Here is a 23,103-nt window from a genome sequence, read left to right as displayed (position 1 = left end):
GTTAATAACAACTGGAAACCTTAAACAAATACCACAGCATTAACGGATTTTGTAATTAAATGTTTTCAGTATCTAAAATTCCCTTTGACATTTTTAACTCCTCCAGTATTTAAAAAGCCCATCTTTTAGCCTGAACTAGTCTGATCAAAGATGTGAACAAAATATTTACTTATGAGACAAGGGAAAATGTGCTGTTAGGCCAAAATCAACTGGTGCTTAATTAAGAAAGCCAAAGGGTTCTGACTGGCGTACGGGTTTTGTTACTGTGGGTGCTTTATAAACACTGCTCTGAAGTCTGGACAATCCCTAAGAAAGTTCAGATGTACATCTGACATGTAGATTATGCTCATGTAAACAATGTGCACACACCTCAATGGGAGAAAATCATAGCAGCACATTACTTACAAGTAAAACTTTAGGGCTACCAGGGATATTCAATTCTGACACTGCTCTCTAGGGAAGAATGGAAAATGTTTACAAATTTAACTGAACCTGAAAAGAGCCAAAGTAGAAAAAAAGGTAAAGGGACAAGTAAGGGGGAAGGAGTTGCAAGGTATATCTCAAGGCCCTCCACACAAAATTATCTTAAAAGTTTCACCAGAAAGGTATGTAATTCTTGGTTATGTTTAGTTAATAAAATGATCAACTGCTCACTGGGGTGGGGGAGGATGAGTGGGAGATGAGTGGGAAGGGAGGGAGGGAGAATGAGATGGAGAGAGGGAGAGAGGGAGGGAGAGAAGGGGAGGAGGGAGAGGTGAGGGGAAGTAGGCATTGATAAAATCCTTGGCAACGCAAGGTTATTAAGCCTCTGAATACACTTGATACTTTATACACTAAACCGGATGCTCTGTTCCATAAAGTTATCATTATCTTCTCTCATTCTTCTTCCCAAAAAGGTCCTTGATTTCAATATCAATATCAAAACCAATGATTTATCACCATCACTGATTAGATTAAGCCCTGGAGGCAGTACTAGTTCCAGGCTGATCTAGATAGATCTTCTGGCTTCATTTAATGTATATAAATTTCCTTTTGTTTCTGTTTTTTTAAACATTCAGGACCAAGTGATGATTTTCCAGTACAGGTTCCAGAAACATAATCTGGATGGGTAGCTCAACCATTTCACAGACACAAGACAACCTGCTCAGCACTTACTATGAATTCAATATAATTCTGCATACATTGTCTAATTAAGGTACACAGCAGTTAAGAATGGGTGATGTTAATTATCTAAGAAAACTTTCATATTTTGATATGTGTTTATGTTAGAAAGCAGAATACAAAATCTGCATGAATTTTTAGATAAAAGAGGGGAACTTCTAAGAAGATAGGGTTCTCAAAGGGTTACTCTGAACTATGCCTCAGGACCCCTGAGGTATAAGTGCATTTCTTCAAATTCTTCTTCCTGCCATTTTGGGTAAACTTGGAAGAAAGTGTTGAGATGTACTGTCTTCCCTACCTCAATGACCCCTAATAGTTCACATTTCTCTCCTACCATTGTTTACAATACTTTACCCAATTTGAATTACTACTACAGATTTATAGCCAAACACCTGAAAGGCAATACATCTAAACTTTTCTTTTAAATGATATAAATTATTTTTTAGAAATTTATTTCAAAAGGAGGCCCTTGACGCTCTTACAGAAGTTTTTGAGTGAAAGAGCATTATCATGAACTTAAGGAAATACTATGGCCCAGACAGACTTTTCTTCTCAATAACCATTTTCTCCTTTAAATTTATTTTTGTGCTTTTAAACATCCTTATATTCAATTTTTGTTCATATTTAAATTTTGCTTTAAAATTTTCAACTACACATTTGGACTATGGTACCAAAACCTAGAACGTAAAACTCATAATGTGTTCAAATATGACTCACTGAAGAATACAATTTCAGGTCTGGTAAACTACCAGCAAATGTGCTTAGAGACGTGCTATCTGGAACTCACTGGAAACAGTTACTCAACTTACCTGGGGCTAATCCAGCAGCAGCAGCAGGAGTCCCCATGGATGGGTGAGAGAATACTTGAGAGAAGGCAGACGCATGTGCCTGGGACGCGTTACTGAGCCTGGAGGTTGCTCCTCCTTTGGGAATAAACTCGCTTGCAGTAGGATTTGGTGTCTATTTAAAAATCAAATATAGTAAGTTAACACATTTTAAGCCCAAAAAGACAATGAATCTACTAGGCATTATTCCACAGTGCTCTATTTACTGAGTAAAATATTTTATTGAAAGCCATTTACAGTGTTTTTTAGTTTTCATATTTTGGGGTGGGATAATTAAATTTCTTGAAGAAAAATTTTCATCAAATTTGAGGGTTTTAATCATTTCATTTGCAGAATTTAACTTCAGAACATGAAAATTTGCCTTTATTGTCAAATATACATCATTACCAAACTATCCTAACACATTTTAGAGAACTAGGACATTGAAACTGCCTCAAAACTGAGCCAACAAGTTTCAAATTTAACGTCTTTAAACCACTTCTACCAGGATAAAGGTCAAAACTGCCTTTATTCCAAAATTAATCACTTCCTTCTTTATAAGCACTTAAGACATTTCCCCAATAATATAGTACCATGTATTTAAATAACAGTAAAGACAAGAAAAGCACTTAAAAACAAGGCAAACACACGAGAGTACTCAAGATATAAGAAAAACATAATAGAGGCTCCAATGTCTGCTAAGTATTCATGTAACTTGTTATATTAAAAAACATTTTACTATGAGATAAAAAAATTTCCTCCCAGTTGTACAACGCCACCTCTTATCTAGTCCAGTGGCATGTTGCCTTTAAGAATGACTAGCACGTTGTAAGACTGCAAGTCAATTTCACAAATGGTCTATATTTTGTCCATGTGGAAAAAATGAATACCCTAAATATTTTTCTGAAATTGTGACCTACATGCTTAAGTACAGTGAAGATCCAACACATTGATATTTGAATTCAACTTCCAAAAGGGTCGACCAAAGAGATAATTTAGTATGTTCATACTTCAGCCCGCATTTTCTGTATACATATAAGCTAAGTTTAAAATACACTGAATCACGATGCAAAAAATTTAATCACTTGAAGTATTTTAGAACTGATCATTAAAATGGAAAAATACTTCCATAGAAGGCATAAAATAAAAAGATGGACTAATTACTGTACAATCCAAGAACAACTTCCCTACTCAATATGAATGACATTTTAAACTGCTAGGTTAGAGTTCAAAATATTAAATTTGGAAAATAGCAAGTCAAGAGGCTAACCTCATTTTAAACTCTAAAACAAATGATATTTTACTAGTTACGTTCCAGCTAAAATTAAATGCAAAGTAATAAAATACAGAAAAAATGTTAACCTGTGTTTAACTACAATATACTAGATGTACAGAGAACCTCTTTTACTGCCATATCTAAGACATAAAATTCTGAAGAAAAAAAAGAATCAGGCCTGAACCAAAACATATTTTCCAAAGAGAAAAAAAAAAGTCCTCTTCTGTCACTTATGTGTCTATTTTAAAACCTTCCAAGTTTAAAACACTGGCATTTTCTTTAAAAGTACGGCCAATTCCTTAATTTCTGGAGTAGAAAATAAGCCAACGCATTTTATTGACGTAGTAATCCCTAGTTATAAAAGAACAAATGGTTACCAAGAGGACCCCTTCAGAGCTAAATCAGTGTGTACTAGTTAATGCTGAATCTGTTGTAGAAGATGAAAGTCAAGATAAAATCAATCAGATAACTTGGTAAAAGAGGACAAAACGCAATCAGATAACTTGGTAAAAGAGTTCAAAACGCCTAGGAGAGATGGATACTTCAGGATTACAAGATTACTAAGAGACAGCAAATTTAGACAAAGAAATTAATCTAATCTAATCCCGAGAAAAAGTATCACCCACTTTCCATTTCATTTATACCTTACATTTACCTTGAATAAGAGACTTTTGATTTCAAAGCTGAGTTTCTCTAAATCAAATCTATTTTAAATTAGTCTGAAAGACTATTTTTAAGGGATCCTATAAAGGAGAAAAAGGAGGGGAAAATGTATTCTACCTCCTCCAAATAAATTATATATAAAATGCCATTATAACAAATAATAAAGGTCCTTCAAATTTATTATGATAGAAGTTATTAAAATTAACTATGAAAATGTATACACTACACTGCAACTTTTAGGGATTCAACAACCACAGATCCAAAAAACCTACCAGCAATGAATTTTAATTAAGAAGTGAAAAGAAGGGCCTAAACCCCTCCCTCCATTTTTTTTCCTGATTTATGATGGCAAGGCATTTCCCTTGTCTGGGTGGTTAGACAGTTTGTTTTATTTCAGATGAGTTTATCTGAGATGAGAGAGAAGGTTAAAGAATTTAAATGGCAGAAAAAAGAATTACATAGTAGGTGTAACACAAAAAACAAAATCTAGGAATAAGTGAGTAGCGCTACTATTATTAACAGTTAATATAAATTCCTCTAACCAGATTAGAGAACTATTAAAAATACTTAATGAGAAATTATAATAATGAGAATACTTTCTCATGATAAAATTAGTTAAAATAAGAACTATATAATAAAAGTTATATATAACTATATAATAAAAAGATGCATTCTTTAAACCATTTTAATATAACTGGTTTGTAACATATGTAAGGGTTTTATAAAGCAACAAAATACCATAGGCACACACCTTTAACATGTTAAAAAGAATACTTTTTTAGAGATAGATAAGGCAAAACTGGTAACTAAAACCAGTATCACATTAAAATGAAATCTCTGTTCATGAGAAAATAAACGATTGGGACTTCCCTGCTGTCACAGTGGTTAAGAAGTCAGCCCGCGAGTCACAACTACTGAGCCTGCGCTCTAGAGCCCACGAGCCACAACTACTGAAGCTTGCACGCCTAGAGCCCGTGCTCCGCTACAAGAGAAGCCACCGCAACGAGAAGCCCGCGCACCGCAAGAGTAGCCCCTGCTCGCCGCAACTAGAGAAAGCCCATGAGCAGCAAAAGAGACCCAACACAGCCAAAAATAAAGTTTTTAAAAAAAGGAAAAGAAAATAAACAATTTATTTTAGCTTTAGGAGGCAAAGGTTATATCTAGAAAGAAGAGTCAAGGACTTGGGTTATATAAATTTGTCTAACTTCAACAACACTAAAGAGAATGGAATAAACGAGAAAAGGAATAGTGAAAAAGAACACCAAAGTTTTATTACTCCCACCCTGTGACTTAGATAATCCCATCATAACTCTCTAAATATGTTCCTATAATATTAAATTTGTGGGTTTTCTAACATACATATAATTATATTTCTATTCATAATTTCTAATTTCTATTCATACTTTTTTATTTTTATTTGTTTATTTTTGGCTGCGTTGAGTCTTTGAAGCTGTGCGCAGGCTTCCTCTAGTTGCGGCAAGTGGGGGCTACTCTTCGTTGCGGTGCGCGGGCTTCTCATTGCGGTGGCTTCTCTTGTTGCGAAGCACGGGCTCTAGGCATGCAGGCTTCAGTAGTTGTGGCTCGCAAGCTCTAGAGCGCAGGCTCAGTAGTTGTGGCGCACGGGCTTAGTTGCTCCGCGGCATGTGGGATCTTCCCGAACCAGGGCTCGAACCTGTGTCCCCTGCATTGGCAGGCGGATTCTTAACCACTGTGCCACCAGGGAAGCCCTCTATTCATACTTTAAGTCCTAATTTTCATTCATATCTTAAACAGCTCTAAATGTACATTTGGGAAAAAAATCAATGTTTATGTCAAACAGCAGACATTCACTCTGTGAGAAGTTATCAATAGAGTTTTAGGTTCTCACACACTTAAATTTACACCGCAACTTTCACAACCAAAAGAACCAAGTGCATTTTATTTAGTGAGTTCTTCAAACCAACATCATCCCCCAACATTTGGATATGAGTCCTACCTGTCCTCTCCAGACAGAAATATACTAAGTCAAGAGTCCTGGCCTTTAGCTTATAAAGCACTGTTGTAATTATTATCATTATATTTTAAATGAAATAATAATTAATGTTTCAATTCAGACATCCCAACCAACCAAAATGATAGAGTGTTTCCTATTTTACCAATGACTGATAAAGGTTTTGTTTTTTTTACAAATGAAGTAATTTTCTGTTGAGGTTTCTAGCTCAAGATTAATACAACTTTATGCTTTTCTACTATCATATTATTTCTTGGAAACTGTTACTTTTGAAGTCTAATTCAGAATTTAATACTCTGCTGGACTCCACTACAATCAAGAGTACTTATTAATAACACAATAAATTAGTCCCATAAATTAAGGGACTAATTTAATAAACAGTGAAACAAAATAAAAAGTTCAGCCATTAATTTTTAATTAGGTAGAATGACAGGAAGAGGTTTATACTGAATAAAAACACAAAATATTATGTAATATTTCACTGCAAATATGCCAAAAGGTCTGTACGAAAAAGAAAGTTGTCTTAAGGTGATGTGACGAATGACTGAGGAATCACTGCTATTCCTGAATATTGGTCAGGCTTTTTAAAATCGCACAGTAACCTCATAAAACCATAAAATACCCTCCTTAGTAAAACTCCTTGTAACGAGCTCAACTTGCTTTACCTCTTAATAGCTTCATAAGCTGCTATCAGTAATCTTTCTACTCTCTGAATGAACGCGAATGACCTGGTAAATTTTTCTGAACAGCTTTATCTAGATATAATTGACATATAAGAAATTGTACATATTTAAATGTAAGCTTTGATAACTCTTGACATAGGTAGACCACCATGAAACCACTACCCAAATCAAGAAAATGACTACATTCATCATACCCAAAAGCTTCCGCAAGCCTGAATGAAATCCCTCCCTCCTGTTCCTCTCTGCTCCACTGCTTTGGACTCCAGGCAACCACCGATAAGCTTTTTGTCACTATAGACTAGTCTGTATTTTCTAGAATTTAATATAAATGAATCTTACATACATATGTAGGTGCTGGGTTTTTTACTAGCTTCTTTCACTTTGCATCATTAAGATTCATCCCTCTTATGTTTACTTTGGGTTTAATTTGTTCTTCTTTTTCTAGTTTCTTAATATAGAAGCTGAGCTCACTGATTTGGGAACTTTTCTCCTTTTCTAATACAGGCATTTAGTGCTACAGATTTCCCTCTGATTACTGATTTAGTGGCATCCCACAACTGCTGGCATGTTTCATTTTCATTCAGTTCAAAATACTTTTAAGTCTCCCTTTCTAATCCCTCTTTGACACATGAGTAAGTCAAAAGTGTGTGTGTTATTCAGTCTCTGAATACTTGAGATTCTCCAAAGATCTGTTACTGGTTTCTAATTTAATTCTCTTGTGGTCGGAGAACACATCTGTATGACTTGTACCCTTTTAAATTTATTGAGACTTCTTTCAAGACCCAGAATTGGTCTGTCTTGGTGACCAACTTCTATGTGAACTTGAAAAGAGTATTCATGTGGTTGCTGTGGGGCACAGGGCTCTACGAGTAAACTACCAGAGCTGCTCAGGCCTCCCATCTCCTTAATGATTTTCTTCCTCTCATTGAGAGAGGAGTACTGAAATCCGTATCACCGTCTATTTCTCCTTGCAATTCTACTAGCTTTTGTCTCATATATTTTAACTCTGTTTTTAGGTGCATAAACATTTAAAAATGGCATATCTATGCTCCTAATAAACTGTCCCCTTTACCTTTATCACATGACCTTCTGTATTCCTGGTAATATTGTCTGCTCTGAAATCTACTTTTTCTGACATGAATATAGCTATGCCAGCTTTCTTTTGACTAGTGCATGGTATAACTTTTAATCTATTTTTGTGTTTATGTTTAAAGCAGGTTTCTTGTCAGCTTCATATAGTTAGAGTTTGCTCTTTTTCTTTAATCCAATTTGAAAATCTGCCTTTTTATTAGGATGTCTAGAATGTGATTACTGATAAGTTCGGGTTTGAATCTATCTACATATTGTTACTTGTTTTCCATTTCTTCCACCTGTTCTTTGGTCTCCTTTTCTGTTTTCTGCCTTCTCTGGGATTAAATGATTTTTTAAATTTTCATTTTACCTCCTCTCTTGGCTTGTTAGCTATAACTCTCTCTGTTCTGTTACTGTGGTGATTATCTTAGGTTTTACAGTACGTATATTTAACTTATCACTGACTATCTTAGTCTGCTAGAGCCATAATAAAATACCACGCACTGAGCAGCTTAAACCCGCGGTCCCCAAACTTTTTGGCACCAGGGACCGGTAACGTGGAATACAATTTTTCCACAGACGGGGGAGGCAGGGGGATGATTCAGGCGGTAATGTGAGCAATGGGCAGCGGCAGATGAAGCTTCGCTCACTTGCGCGCTGCTCACCTCCTGCTGTGAGGCCAGGTACCTAACAGGCCGCAGACCAATACTGTGCCGCAGCCCAGGGGTTGGGGACCCCTGGCTTAAACAATGGAAACGTATTTTCTCACAGTTCTAGAAGGTGAGAACCCAAGATCAAGGGGCCAAGAGGGTTTGTTTCTCCTGAGGCCTCTCTCCTTGGCTTGCAGAAAGCCATCCTCTCATTGTGTCCTCACAGCAACAGGCCTTTTCTCCGTGTGTGTGTGCAACCCTGGTATTTCTTCATCTTCTTCTAAGGACACCAATCATATTGGATTACGGTCCATCCTTACAACCACATTTAGCCTTAATTAAATCTTTAAAAGCCCACTTCTATATACAGTCATATATATATTTTAAAATGAATTTGGGGAAGACACAATTCGGTCTATAACACCAACTATCACTGAATTTTAAACTACTTCAGATATAGTGTAACAAGCTCACAATATTATACTTCCATTTCTCCCCTCCCAGACTTTGTGCTATTATCATCATATATTTTATTTCTACATATGCTATAAACCCAACCACACACTATTACCGTTTTTGCTTTCAACAATTATCTTTCAAAGAGACTTACAGAGTAAGGGGGACAGTTTCTTATATTTACTCATGTAGTTACTGTTTCCAGTGTTCTTCATTTCTTTGTATAGATCCATAAGGTATTTTCTTCCTTCTGCCTGAAGTACTTTCATTAATATCTATTAAGTACACATATACTGCAGGTGAACCCTTTCAACTCTTGTATGTTTAAAAAGATGTTTATTTTGCTTTTTAAAAAATATATAATTTTGAAGTAATTTAAAATTCACAGTAGTAGTATCCTTCACCATCTTTCCCCAAAGACATCATCTTACATAACTAGAGTATATTTTCAAAACCATAAAATTAACATTGGTGCAATAAGTTTAACTAAACTGCACATTTTATTCAAAATTTCACAAGTCTTTAAATGCACCCAATGGATTACATTCTTGCATTTTTCCCAAGAACGGAATTCTAAGTTGACATTTTTTTTCTCTTCCTATATTTTAAAGTTATCGTTGCACTGTCTTCTGGCTTGTACTGTTTCCAACAAGAAATATGCTATCACTTACATCTTCGTTCCTCAAAAGTGAGTATGTTTCCCTCTGGCTGTTTGTCTGGTGTGCCTCGGTGCGGTTTTTACTCCCCCATGTTTCTTTCGTGCTTGTGTTCATTGAGCTCCTGGATCTGTGGGCTTACAGTTTTCATCCAATTTGGAAAATATCTGCCCACTGTTTCTTAAAATATTTTTTGTTTGCCCTTCCCCCACCCTGCTTCAGTGACTAAAAATACAAGTGTGTTAGGCTGCTTCAAGTTATCCCACGGCTCACTTTTTCTCTATTTTTTGGATAGTTTCTATCACTATGTCATCAAGTTCACTAATCTTTTCTGATGCAATGTCTAATCTGTCATTAATCCCATCCAATACTTTTCATTTCAGACAAAGTAGTTTTAAATTTTAGAAGTTTGATTTGGATTTTTTAGTAGGTCTTCCTTGTCTACACTAACATGTTTAATCTTCCCCCTAGTTTCCTGAACACATGGAGTATTGTTATAATAACTCTTCTGATGTTCTTACATACTATTTATGTGTTATAATTGATTACATTTGCTTCTCCTTATGGGTCATATTTTCCTACTTCTTTGCATTGCTGGTAATTTTTGATCAAATGCCAAATATTGTCACTTTTATCTTTTTGGGTGCTGGAGATATACATATATATATATATATATTTAAGGATGCCTTGTTTTTTTCCTTTATTTTTACTAAATTTATTTACTTTTTATTTATTTTTGGCTGCATTGGGTCTTCGCTGCTGCACGCAGGCTTTCTCTAGCTGTAGCGAGCGGGGGCTATTCTTTGTTGCAGTGCTCAGGCTTCTCATTGCGGTGGCTTCTCTTGTGGAGCACAGGCTCTAGGTGTACAGGCTTCAGTAGCTGTGGCGCACAGGCTCTAGAGACTTACAGAGTAAGGGGGACAGTAGTTGTGGCACACGGGCTTCATTGCTCCGCAGCATGTGGGATCTTCCTGGACCAGGACTTGAACCCGTATCCCCTGCCTTGGTAGGTGGATTGTTAACCACTGTGCCACCAGGGAAGTCCTAGATATATTTTTATTGCTATAAATATTCTTGAGCTTTGTACTCCATTGTCATTAAACTGATTAAAAATTAGTCTGATTCTTTCAGGTCTTGCTTTTAAGCTTTATTAGTTAAGACTAGGGCAGCATTTATTCTAAGGCTAATTTGGTCCTACTACTGAGGCAAAAGACTTCCCATTACCCTACTTAATGCTTCATGAATTATGATGCTTTCCATGTTGGCTTGTGGGAATAGGAACTATTCTTGGCCTCGTGTGAGCTCTGAGAATTATTTCCTGTAATCTTTTCAGGAATCTCTTTTTCCAGTTCAAGTAACTCCTCACTCATAGCCTCTGATCAGTACTCAGCTGAAGATGCAAGGAGAATCTCTGGAAGCATCCGAAGTTCTATGTATGAGCTCTCTCCTCTCCAGTACTTTTTTTGTGAGCTATATCCAGCTTGGCCTCTGTAAACTTCCAGTTTGGTCTCCCTAATTAGATAGATCACTAGGCTCCACCCGAGTTCCCGCTCTAGGCACCAGGCTCAGAAACTGCCCACCGAACAGTGAGCTAAGGTAATCACGGGGAGCTCACCTCATTTGTTTCCCATCTATCAGGGATCACTGTCTTTCACTGCCTGATATCTAATGTCTTGAAAATTGTTTCATATATTTTGGTCAGTTTTTTAGCTGTTTCTGGAGGGAGGGTAAGTCTAACCCCTGTTCTTCCACCTTGGTCAGAAGACAAATTTTGTGGTGATATTTTCCAAACATAAGGTATTCCTAATTTGAGCTTAAGTTATAAATATATAAAATTTAGCCAACTCCTTGTTTTGGCTAGATCAGACACCCACCAGTGAAGAGATATTTTGCAACTATTAATTCAAACTATTTATGAACAAATCAACTACTTCCCTGTAAAGCTGGTTTTTCAAGTTTTGTTGTGCTTTCTATACAATCTCTTTCCTAAACAGATAAATTATGTCACAACTATCTTTCTGATAATGCAGTTACCTTTGAAGCATCAAGTCAGCATCAAGTCATGCAGTCTATTCTACATCCTAAATATTTCTCAAATTCAACTACTTCTACTCATGTCATTGTCAGTGCCCTAGTCTAGGTTACCATCATCCCAACGGACCAACTTGACTCCAGTCTTGCACAACTCAAATCCATCTTCTACTTTCAGCCAGGATAAAAGAAAGAGAGAGAAGCAGAAAAAGAAAAGGAGGAGGAGAAAAAGGAGGGGAAAATGGGAAGAAAGAAAGAGAAGGAAAGTTTTATTTAATGACTTAATTGCTGAAATCCAAAGACTGATCAGGTCAAGTCTCCACGGTCCTTGACTGAATTAAATCATTAAAAAAGAGAGAGAGATAAAACGTTGATACTAATCTTGGCCATATCTACTTTTTACCAGAACGTATGACTCCAATCTCCCCTCTTCACTACTATTCTTCTCTCTTTAGAGTGACAAAGGGGCCTAGTTTTGGACTAATTCAAAAGATTCATGCTCAAGGTAGAGGGCTGTATGTATGTCTGTGTGTGTCTGTGTCTTGGCAAGGGCAGAGAGCAGTGAATTATCTGGAAAGGTAGAAGAGGATACTGATAATGAAGGAGAAAGGCAGGGATAGGCAAGAATTTTGCCTTGATAAAATTATCTAAAAAGGCATAAAAAGATGAGACTTATAGACATAAAGAGCAGCACTATTCAGAGTGATTTTTACTAGTCTTCAGTGTTCATGAATAACACAGAATAAAGAGGAACAGGGCGAGACAGAAAGGAGAAGTCAAATGGCTAACCAGAACCTCCAAGTTCATATTTCTACATGGTTTTTTGTTGTTGTTGTTGTTTTTTGCCTTAATGGGTTGTTATTTCTCCAGATTTCAAGCATGTCCAAATATGGTCAATTTAAAATTTATCACAATATACTCAACTTCTGGGCTATTCAGAAACTTAATATTTTAAGACCAGTCAAGTTTCATCTTATAAAAGTTAACATATAACACTACTACTAAAAAAGAAACAACAACAAAAAACACTACTACTATTGTGAAATTAGTCTAATATCACAATTTACAAATTTCCTGAAGTAAACTGGGCCTTCTGATAAAACAACCCAATAGAGGAAATATGATTCTCTAAATAAATCAGATTCAAATTGGTGGGGACAGTGAAGGAAAGTTGACTACTACTGCTTACAAGAGATTCACACCATTGTTCTTTTAAATATAAGTTCTCCTACTAATAATCTGACTATCTTAAGGGCAAAGTGGCATGTGTATGTCAGAACCTGCCAGATGAAAGTCAATTAGTAAGAGGCTTTACGTTATGGTAGAGTCAAACAAAAACATTTCTGTGAACTCAGCTTAAAGTCACTCTCTCTATATAAGAGTGTGAAACTACAGGCACATTAATTTCCAAAGACGCTCATTAGTTCATCTTTCATAAAGTTTGTCAGAAATGGGTAACACTATTCTTGAGAATAGTTTGATACTATGTACCAAAATGAAAAACAAGCATATCCTTTGACCTAGTATTCCTACATCTAGGAATTTAGGCTAAGAAGAAAATCACCCAAGTAGAAAAGATTCCATTTAGCACAGATTTTTTAAATGATTTTTTAAAGTGGTGGGGGAAGGGATAACTAAAATATCTATCAATAGGGATCTGGTTATGTGGATTATGGTATATACAATAGTGTGTAGCAATTAAAAAATCATGAGAATTGATATATTTTTATTTACCATGAAAATAGGCCAATACCACTATTGAGAAAAAATAAAGTAAAATTAGGCTACAATACAGCAATTATACTAAATTGCTTCTTGTAAAATGGTGTGCATATGCCTAAGAGAACGGGTTGGGCAGGGAGGGAGGGAGAGGGAGAATGTGTGTACGTGCATGTGCACAGGTGTGTAAAAGGATTCTAACTAAAGATGCTCACTGAAGTGTTAAAAGAAGATTCTATCTCTAGGTGGTGAGGAAATGGGACATTTTTGCTTCCTCCTTTGTACTTCTCTGTAGTATGTGAATTTTTTTCAATAAACATATATAACTTTTACAAAAAAGTTTTAAGAAAGTTTGTTAAGATTTGTAAATTATGAAGCCACTTACACTACTCCCTTTTCTTTGCATATCATCATCACTGAATGGAGTGGTATTAAGAATTCACAGAGAATATGCAATATTCAAATTGAGACGAGTAGGACCAATGTATATAAAAAAAGCAAAAATCTGTATCTGGAGGATAGAAGGCATTTAAAAACAAAAACAGAGGGGCTTCCCTGGTGGCACAGTGGTTAAGAATCCACCTGCCAATGCAGGGGACACGGGTTCAAGCCCTGGTCCGGGAAGATCCACATGCTGCGGAGCAACTAAGCCCGTGCGCCACAACTACTGAGCCTGTGCTCTAGAGCCTGTGAGCCACAACTACTGAGCCCGTGGGCCACAACTACTGAAGCCCGCACGCCCTAGAGCCCGTGCTCCACAATGAGAAGCCACCGCAATGAGAAGCCCACGCACAGCAACAAAGAGTAGCCCCCGCTCGCCGCAACAGAGAAAGCCCACGTGCAGCAACGAAGACCCAACGCAGCCAAAAATAAAATAAATAAAATAAATAAATTTTTAAAAAAAACAGATCAAATGCTTCCTCTTCCATTAAAAGTTATTTACATGTCAAAGTTCTCCAATAACAGTAATCATTAACCATCACCGAGGTATTCTCAATATTCTACCTAGTTAATTCTTAATATTACTCTTCCTATTTATGTCAATTATTGGGTTGGCCAAAAAATTCGTTCGGGTTTTTCCATAAGATGTTAAGGAAAAACCCAAAATGAATTTTTTGGCCAACCCAGTTATCTCAATAAAGTTGGGAAGAAATATTACTCTCCCTAAAAGAAGCAAAAATATCCATTTAGGTCCGTTAACGAGTAATCCAGGAGACAGCAAGACCATCACCACATTCCAGAGAGGCAATAATTACTTTACACAGCTATAACTATCTTGCATACCTATGTACATCTTCTATCCATAACTATATATCAGTAAAATCTATTTGTCACATTGCATAGTAATAGAGACTTACTTGGAGGCATTCTTTCTAACCAAGAATCCTGCCACATTTAATCACAAAATTTAACATATATTAAGATTTTTCAAACATTTTTCCATAATGATATTTTATGTCTTGAAACTATACCAAAGGAAAACTTAAGAAATGTACAAAACTTAAATTCAGGACTAAATTTGGCCAAATACTCATCTCACCAGATAATCGTTAATCCAGGTTAATTCATTCAACTAGTTGAATAGCTAATAATAAAAGATAATGTGCTGGGCGCTGTGCTAGGCACTGTGGAGAACAAAATATTTGAAACATAGGCACTACGTTCTAGAAGTTCACAGGCTGGCCTTTCACAGGTACAGAATGTACCCTGAACCCAATTCCACACTCCCAAGAGCTCAGAACATCCATGTATCAAAAAAAAAAAAATAACTACCTATAGTGTGCCATTCACTGCTAGCCGGTATGTTATATACACATTAATTACAGCACTGTGAAGTGCGAGGAAAAGTGAACAAATGCTTAGAGCTGTCTAATTAGGTCATAAGACCATATGCTTGAATCGAATCCTAAAAGACAAGTTTGCTGAGTCAAGGCAGAGAGAAGGGCACAGCAAGCAAGGAGAATGTTCAAAGGCAAAGGCAGGAAGAGCATGCTGCTCTCCATCGTGCTGCAAACTGTTCAGCAGGCCTGCAGCAGTAATCTGAGGGGTCAAGAGGCACCTTGGATGCCTTTCTAAGAGACTTGGATTGTATTCTAATGACAAAGAACAGATGACAAAGAAGAGAAATCAACCAAGTAGTGGTCTGAATGAAAAGACCAGAAGCAGGAAACCAGGTAAGAGACTACAATAGTAATAGTCCGGGTAAGAAGTGGAGGTGAGCCTAAACTGTACTTTGGTAACATTAAAACTGAAGAGAGGGCTTCCCTGGTGGCGCAGTGGTTAAGAGTCCGCCTGCCGATGCAGGGGACACGGGTTCGTGGCCCGGTCCGGGAGGATCCCACATGCCACAGAGCATCTGGGTCCGTGAGCCATGGCCGCTGGGCCTGCGTGTCCGGAGCCTGTGCTCCGCAACGGGAGAGGCCACAGCAGTGAGAGGCCCGCGTACCGCAAAACAAAACAAAACAAAACAAAAGTGAAGAGAATTTCAAGGTAGCACAATCAACAGATCTTAGTGGCCAAAGAATGTGGCAGATATGGAAGATGGAAGAATGAAGAACTCACAACTGGGTGATATCAATACCCAAGACAGAGAGTGGGCATATAGCTGTGAGTAAGTGTGTACAGATGTGTGTGAGTGAAAGAACAGGTTTGAAGGAAAAGATATAGTATTCATTTTAGACACACTGAGTTTTTAAAGTCTTACGCCATATAGATGAAGATGTTCAGAAGCAGGTAGTGTGTGTGCGTGCGTGTGTGTGTGTGTGTGTGTGTGTGTGTGTGTGTGTGTGTGTATAGGAGTCAAATGTGACTAGCGAGTAGCTGAAGTAATGAAGATAAGTGAGATCACCTAGGGGCACTGTGTGCAGAGACAGGAGAGTCAAGGACAGAGCTTGGGAGAGTTCCTGAGGGCACGGCAAGGGACAAGAGGTCCCTGAAAGAGACTAATAAAGAACAGTCTCAGAGCTAGGAGAACAATAGTTTCAAGGAAAGAGGAACGGACGACAATGTCAAACGCAGTAGAGGTCAAGTAAGAATTGTGACTTTTGGTAGCTAGGTAAGCTTACCAAAAAGAGTCTCAATAGAGTGGTGAAAGTGAAAGGTAAAACGCTGGGACTTAAGGGATGAATGAAAGGTGAAGAACTAGCAACAAGCAGGAAGCAGTTCTCAAATTGTATCACACAGTTTCCCAAATGTACTGACCACAGAATATTTCCTCATGTAGCACTCCTTGGTACTGGAAGACCAAGCTAGGAAGAAGACATCAATGTCAAGGGAGAGACTGTCTAAAACTGAAAAGGGATAAATAATGAAATAAATTGCTAGAGGGACTAAAGACAGGTTCTGAAGGATATAGTAAAGGAACACCTGTTTGTTTGCAACCAAAGGAAAAATAGTGGGAAAGGGTGTAAGTGAAAATGTTGTGCATAGTTAGAAAGCCAACATATGAAGCAATTCATTCTCAATGACCTCTTGTTTCCCTCCTCTTAAGAACACAAGTCTCTTACTCAAAAGTGACACAGGGGATGAACAGGTCTGAGGTGAATGGTAAAGGTTTAGAATAGCAGCTGCAGAGAAGAGGAGAAAAGAAGAGGGTCTGGGATGGGCTGTGGGTGAGAAATCAGAACTTATATAGTAATATCATTTTAGCTGCCCCACAGTTCTGTAACTTTTCAAAGTCCTGAGGAACCCTGAGTAGATGGACTGAAGCTTCACTCTTATAAATTCCAATCCACTCCATCTAAAGCCCAAAGGACCTCATTTCCTGGGGCATAGAGACTAGAAATCTCCTGAAATAACACCAAAATTCAGTAACTAACTAAAGACTGAAGGATATGCAGTGAGTTTCCAAAACCTCCCTGGGATCTTAAAAGCAACAGTAACAAGCAACTAGAATTCACAGCTGAATTTGTGGGCCAAGAGATTTTAATGTGAGCATTCTTACAAATTAAATACTTATAAGAAATGCCATTTAATCAGACCACAAGGGGGAAAAACACCATCAAAAGAGATGTTAACAAGTATGAATCTCCTAATACACCCAACAGTCCAACAGTTCTCATTCATTTACATCACTCTGGAGGTAAACTAAAACAACAGTAATACTAATAATTTATGATTCATAACTCCGCTATTTCCAAAGGTCTAAGACAAAATGAGACTTACATGTTACATAAAGTCTTTTATATATATAAATATATATATTTATATATAAGTAAGACTTTATGTAACATGTCATTACTTTTAGGTACATCTTAACCTGCAATACTCTGAGAAGTTTATAAAACCATGCATTTCCCATCCTTTCATTCAAGTTGACATCTGATTGTTACATGAAGGATGGGAACACATTGTTATCCCTTCAAAAAACGCATTTTTAAAGTAATTTTTTAAACTATTCAAATGAGTCAGCATTAAAATGAGAGCCCCTAAGAGACACTTAATGTCACTGCCTCTTTCCATATATACCACAATGCCATGCACATCTGAGTATAAATAACTGAGAGCACCCTAAAAAAACAGAAACAAAAACCAAGTTTAGGAGGGATGAGGTCAAATTGGAGGAATGGACATTTATTTAATATCTACTACACAAATGATAGATTCAAACAGAAAGCTGAATCTTCACAATAATTCTATAAGGTAGGTGATAAAACAGTTCAATCCTGAACGGCATTTGAGCCGTAATCATAGAACAAATGTAAAATCTCAAATTCACGTGCAGATTGGTCAGGCAGAGGAATGGGCAATCATCTGGGCAGAGACTAAGGAAAGATGAAAGTGAACTTGCACTTCAGTGAAATAAAGAACTGCTGATGCAGAGTTTTAGGTGACCTTCCATCTACCACCTGCTCGGTGTTTAGACTGAGACCATGAGAAAAATACAAAACAGAGGAGCTTTGTCACATAATAACACTGTCAAGAAATAAGACTAGTACCAGGCTCAGAAGACTGAAAAATATCAAGAATAGTTCTACAATGTTAAATTTTGAAATAAAAAAGAAAAAGAGAAGATCGTCTAACATTTCAAAAGAAATCACCACCCTATGTTCTAAATCAATTGTGATAATTAAACTAAACAATAGTAATATATGATGGCTATAAATCCCAGACAACCAATGATCAATTTTTCAAAATATATAAAATTCTTAAAATAAACTACCACAAATTTCACATATTGCCTAAGAAAATAAAATTATACAATGACATTTAGAGACAAGCAGAATACCTTAAGGGTACAAAAATAAACAACACACGCCTAGTCACATGTCTTTACAATTCAGTTGGAAAGGACAGGTAAACAACCAATATAAGAGAGAATGAAATAACATTAAGTATTGTGAAGAGTAAAAAAAAAAAACAAACTTTTTTTTCTTTGAGGTGTTTGAGCAGGTATTTACAGAAAAGGTAGCATTTGAGCTACTCTCAAAGGAAAGGGGGGACTTCCCCGGTGGCACAGTGGTTAAGAATCCACCTGCCAATGCAGGAGACACGGGTTCGAGCCCTGGTCCAGGAAGATCCCACATGCCGCGGAGCAACTAAGCCCATGCGCCATAACTACTGAACCCGTGCACCACAACTACTGAGCTTGCACTATACAGCCTGCGAGCCGCAACTACTGAAGCCCGCGCACTTAGAGGCTGTACTCCACAACAAGAGAAGCCACAGCAATGAGAAGCCCATGCACCGCAGAGAACAGCAGCCCCCGCTTACCACAACTAGAGAAAACCCACATGCTGTAACGAAGACCCAACGCAGCCAAAAAAAATAAATTAAATAAAAATAAATTTTTAAAAAAAAAGGAAAAGGGAAGAAAGTTTTTTTAGGCTCTATTAACAATGGTACAGAGATAAAAAGGTACAGAGAACTGACAATGTATTTCATATTATATGAGGTATAAAAGATTCCATATGATTAGAATTTAGTACATGTGGACAGTTAAAGAGAGATAGCCCTAGAAAGGCTGAACAGATCCTGAAGGGATGTGACAAAAATTATTCAGAAGATACACTGAGGGTATATATGTCAGTTATGTTTAAAAACAAAAAGAAAGAAAAAGGAAAGGAAAGGAAAGGATAAAAAGATACCGTGGAATTTTAAAGAATGGGGATTAGAGGCAGACAATATAGCAGGAAAATCTCAGGATATAAAATTTAATAGATCTGGAATCCCAGCTCTACCACGTAGGAACAATAAGCCTTGTCTAAATTGCAATTTCCGTATTTTTCAAATGGGGCTAATATGTCACTATTGTGGTAGAGCCTTAATATGATGGCAAATGTAAATTGTCCAATGTATCATCTTTCAATTAATGGGTAGTCAAACCTCAGTAGTTTCCTTTTCATAATAAATGGTAGAATATGGGAGAAGACAGGGAAGAAATGAAGCTATGTACTCTCAGTGACCGGGAAGATGATAAAGCCATTAACTAAAGAAGGAATATAAAGAGAATATAAAAGAAGCAGTAGATTTGGAGAAGAGAAAAATACACTGAGTTCTAGACTTGCCAAATTTGTAGTGATAGAGGGATATACATCTACATGCAAAGATACCAGAAGGCATGAAAGATTTGGGTCTTGAACTGAGAAGACAGTTCTAAAAGAAATAAAAATTTAAGAATCTTAGGCATACACGGGAAAGCAAAGAACAAGTGAGCCAAGAACAGGAGCTCACAAAGAGCAGGGATGAAACAGAGTCAAGAATGCGTGGTGGGGACTTCCCTCGTGGCGCCGTGGTTAAGAATCCGCCTGCCAATGCAGGGGACACGGGTTTGAGCCCTGGTCCGGGAAGATCCCACATGCCGCGGAGCAACTAAGCCCGTGTGCCCCAACTACTGAGCCTGTGCTCTAGAGCCCGCAAGCCACAACTACTGAGCCCGTGTGCCACAACTACTGAAGCCCACGTGCCTAGAGCCCGTGCTCTGCAACAAGAGAAGCCACCGCAATGAGAAGCCCGTGCACCTCAACAAAGAGTAGCCCCCGCTCGCAGCAACTAGAGCAAGCAATGAAGACACAACACAGCCAATAATAAATAAATAAATAAATAGGCAAGCAAACAAAGAAACAAGAATGCATGAGGAAAGAGCTTCAAATAAAAAAGTGGCCAGCAGTATTAAGTACTGGATGAAACTGTTGGATTTGGTGATTCAGGAGACCTCTGACAAGCTTTGGGATTTGTTTCCAGCAAAATTTTTGCTAACACCAAACTCCAAGCACTGAAGGAATAAATGGGTTGTAAAGAAATCAGAGAAAAGACTAGAATCTATTTCAAGGGTCCCCAAGTGGGAACTCCACAGAAGTAGTAATGGAGACCAGATGGGAATGATCAATATTTCAAACAGCCATATGAAAAATAAATTTGGCCTCCACCAAGCTACCTCCACAATATAAGAAAAATATTAAATTTCTTTGATTCTCTAATTAGCATATTATATATTTTAGAATGAAAGCATGAATCACTGTTTTACAAATGTCCTGTGTTCAGCAGACAGACTCTTTCATATCACAAGATTCTTGGTAGAAAATTAATAAAAAGATTATTAAGTACTAAAAGGCTGGGAATCATAGGGCTCTTGAAAGAAATCCAGCACTGAAGAGAATAAATGCAATTATGAATGATCCAGGTAGAAACTTTCAGAGAAAGTTTCTGTTGTTGTTTTAAGGTTTTTGTTAGTTAGTTGTTTGTTTGGTTTTTTTTGTTTTGTTTTCAGAAGTGGAAAAACTTGTTTTTCCAAAATTTGTTTTCCAAAAAGATGTTAGGTCAAGATTAAGAAATCAGTGTAAACAAATATTTAAAGTTCCAGAAAGAGAGACAGTTAAATGTCACTGAGGAAAAAAAAAAGATGAATCATGAGGAAAAAAGACTGACCTTACAAATACTGTGGAGTTATGCATAAGCTACAGTCCATGTCTGGAAACCTACATACCCATTCTCATCCTCAAAAAAAGTTGTCCTACAGAAGTTCAGTTAACCATTTAGACAATTACATCAATCATAGCTCTAGTACAACTAGAACTACGTTACACAGAAGTGAAGAGATTCTGAAGCCTGACAAACATGGGTTCAAAGTTCTGTTCCTCTACCGACTACCATTTAACCTTAAGGTTACTTAGCTTCTCTGAAGATGTTTCTTCATTTAACAGTAACAACTGTCCCATAAGAGACCAAAAGAGACAATACATGTAAAGAGCTTAGCACAGTGCGTGGCACAAGGTAACCATTTAAGAAACATAGCTATAATCACTAAAATAAAATATAGATAAATATTTTTCTAACCTTAGGATTGAGAAGACCTAAGCTTTAAAGGAAAGGAAACAAATGAAGCAGGAAAGATTAATATATCTGGCTACACAATCCTTTAAAATTTTTATATGTGAAAAATCTTTAAAATATTTGAAGGTAAACATAATACAAAATTAAAAGGCATAGGTACAGAATTGACTTATATAAGTTACTTTTCTCATACAACAAAAAGATAAAAACCCCAATAGAAAAGAAAATTGCACTGACATACTCTTTGCTCTAAATAAACAATACCAGGTACCCAACTTAGGAATCCACAAAGACAGTAATGGACACCGGGTGGGTATTTTTCAATGCTTCAACACATGACTGATAGTGTAAGGCATTCTTGCCCCTCCAACATCACATCAAGCTAATAAGGCATTCCTTACATCCTTAAAAAAGAACTATTTGAATTATATGAAACACAAAATAATATTAGTATTTGAAATATTAGATTCAGACAGCATCAATTCAATCTTTAGCACACTGAATGCAAATCTATTATTAGCTTTTTAATTAAAAATAAAGCATAATCCTAGCATATATTCTTTAAACGAACCTAATGATTTTTCAAGCTATGCTAAAGAGAAGTACCTTGGAACTGCCCCTGAGATACGGGGGACAACGAGGGGCGGTCAAGTGGCCGTACCTCTGCATCATCCGTGTTTCCCCTGCAACCTACATGCACTTTCACTTCCACCTGTATCTGTCCTTACGTAACTGGAGCCCAATTTATTTTCAGACTTTCTTTTTAAAACTGGAAAATAATTCTAACAATCCACATCAAACCTCTCTCCTGATCTCAAAAAGAAGAATTCAGTACACATTCTTCATAAAGGATATGTCCATTATGAATTCTTATTCGTAATGGACATATCCCAAACTTTCCAGGGAAATTTTAAGTATTTGATTATGTGGACCACCCCCCTCCATTTCCCTGTTTTTCCTTATATTTAGAAAAATACTATGAAATTTTCAGTTGAGACAAATAACATGTTTTGCAGTATTTTGGGAATAACTTTTTTATTTCTGTGCCCAAGGTAACACAGATACTGCTATGGCATTGACAGTAAACAGATCAAAATACTGTGGAACCCCTTCATAATACAAAGTTGCTGACAGAAATAAAACCAATTGTTGACTCTGTTATATCTTTTCTGTGTGTGATATGTGTATGTGGGGTTATAGGCTTTTGGCTAGCAATATATTAAAAAAATACCAATGTACTCAGAAAGTTTGGGATGAAAGATATTCTACTTCCAGCTAAACTGAAATTTTGGTCAACAGAGCTATTTTATACAATTACCAATTTCTTTAAATGAGACTATAATAATTATAATCCAAATTAAAATGGAATATAATTCAAATTATTTTGTAAGTACTTCAGATTCAGAGTCATACAAAAGCTAGCCTTTGAGTTATAAAAATTCATTTTCATTAGCACAGATAATGCAAAGACTGAAATGTATAATAACTCTAAGACAACATACTATTGAAGTTGGTTTTACAGCCAACACTTGACAAGTTTACATACAATTTTTATCTCCTAGTAAAAATGTACAGAAAGACAACATGTGGAGCTTTCTATTGCTCAGACTCCAAATAAATGAGATTTTCTGTAATAAATTTTATATGACTTT

General features: G+C 36.7%; 1 protein-coding gene across 3 annotated transcripts in view; it reads right to left on the bottom strand.

The window, feature by feature from the left end:
- The window catches only part of PAN3 (poly(A) specific ribonuclease subunit PAN3), a 116,312-nt gene that overhangs the window by 63,370 nt on the left and 29,839 nt on the right, over positions 1-23,103 (bottom strand). For all 3 annotated transcript variants that reach the window (XM_059995922.1, XM_059995920.1, XM_059995921.1), the window contains exon 6: positions 1,971-2,121. In XM_059995922.1, coding sequence (XP_059851905.1) covers positions 1,971-2,121 — 151 coding nt within the window. The remainder of the gene's footprint in view (positions 1-1,970; positions 2,122-23,103) is intronic.

Source organism: Delphinus delphis, chromosome 18, assembly GCF_949987515.2.
Source record: "Delphinus delphis chromosome 18, mDelDel1.2, whole genome shotgun sequence".
Classification (NCBI taxonomy): domain Eukaryota; kingdom Metazoa; phylum Chordata; class Mammalia; order Artiodactyla; family Delphinidae; genus Delphinus; species Delphinus delphis.
This window is presented reverse-complemented; position numbering and strand designations above follow the sequence as displayed.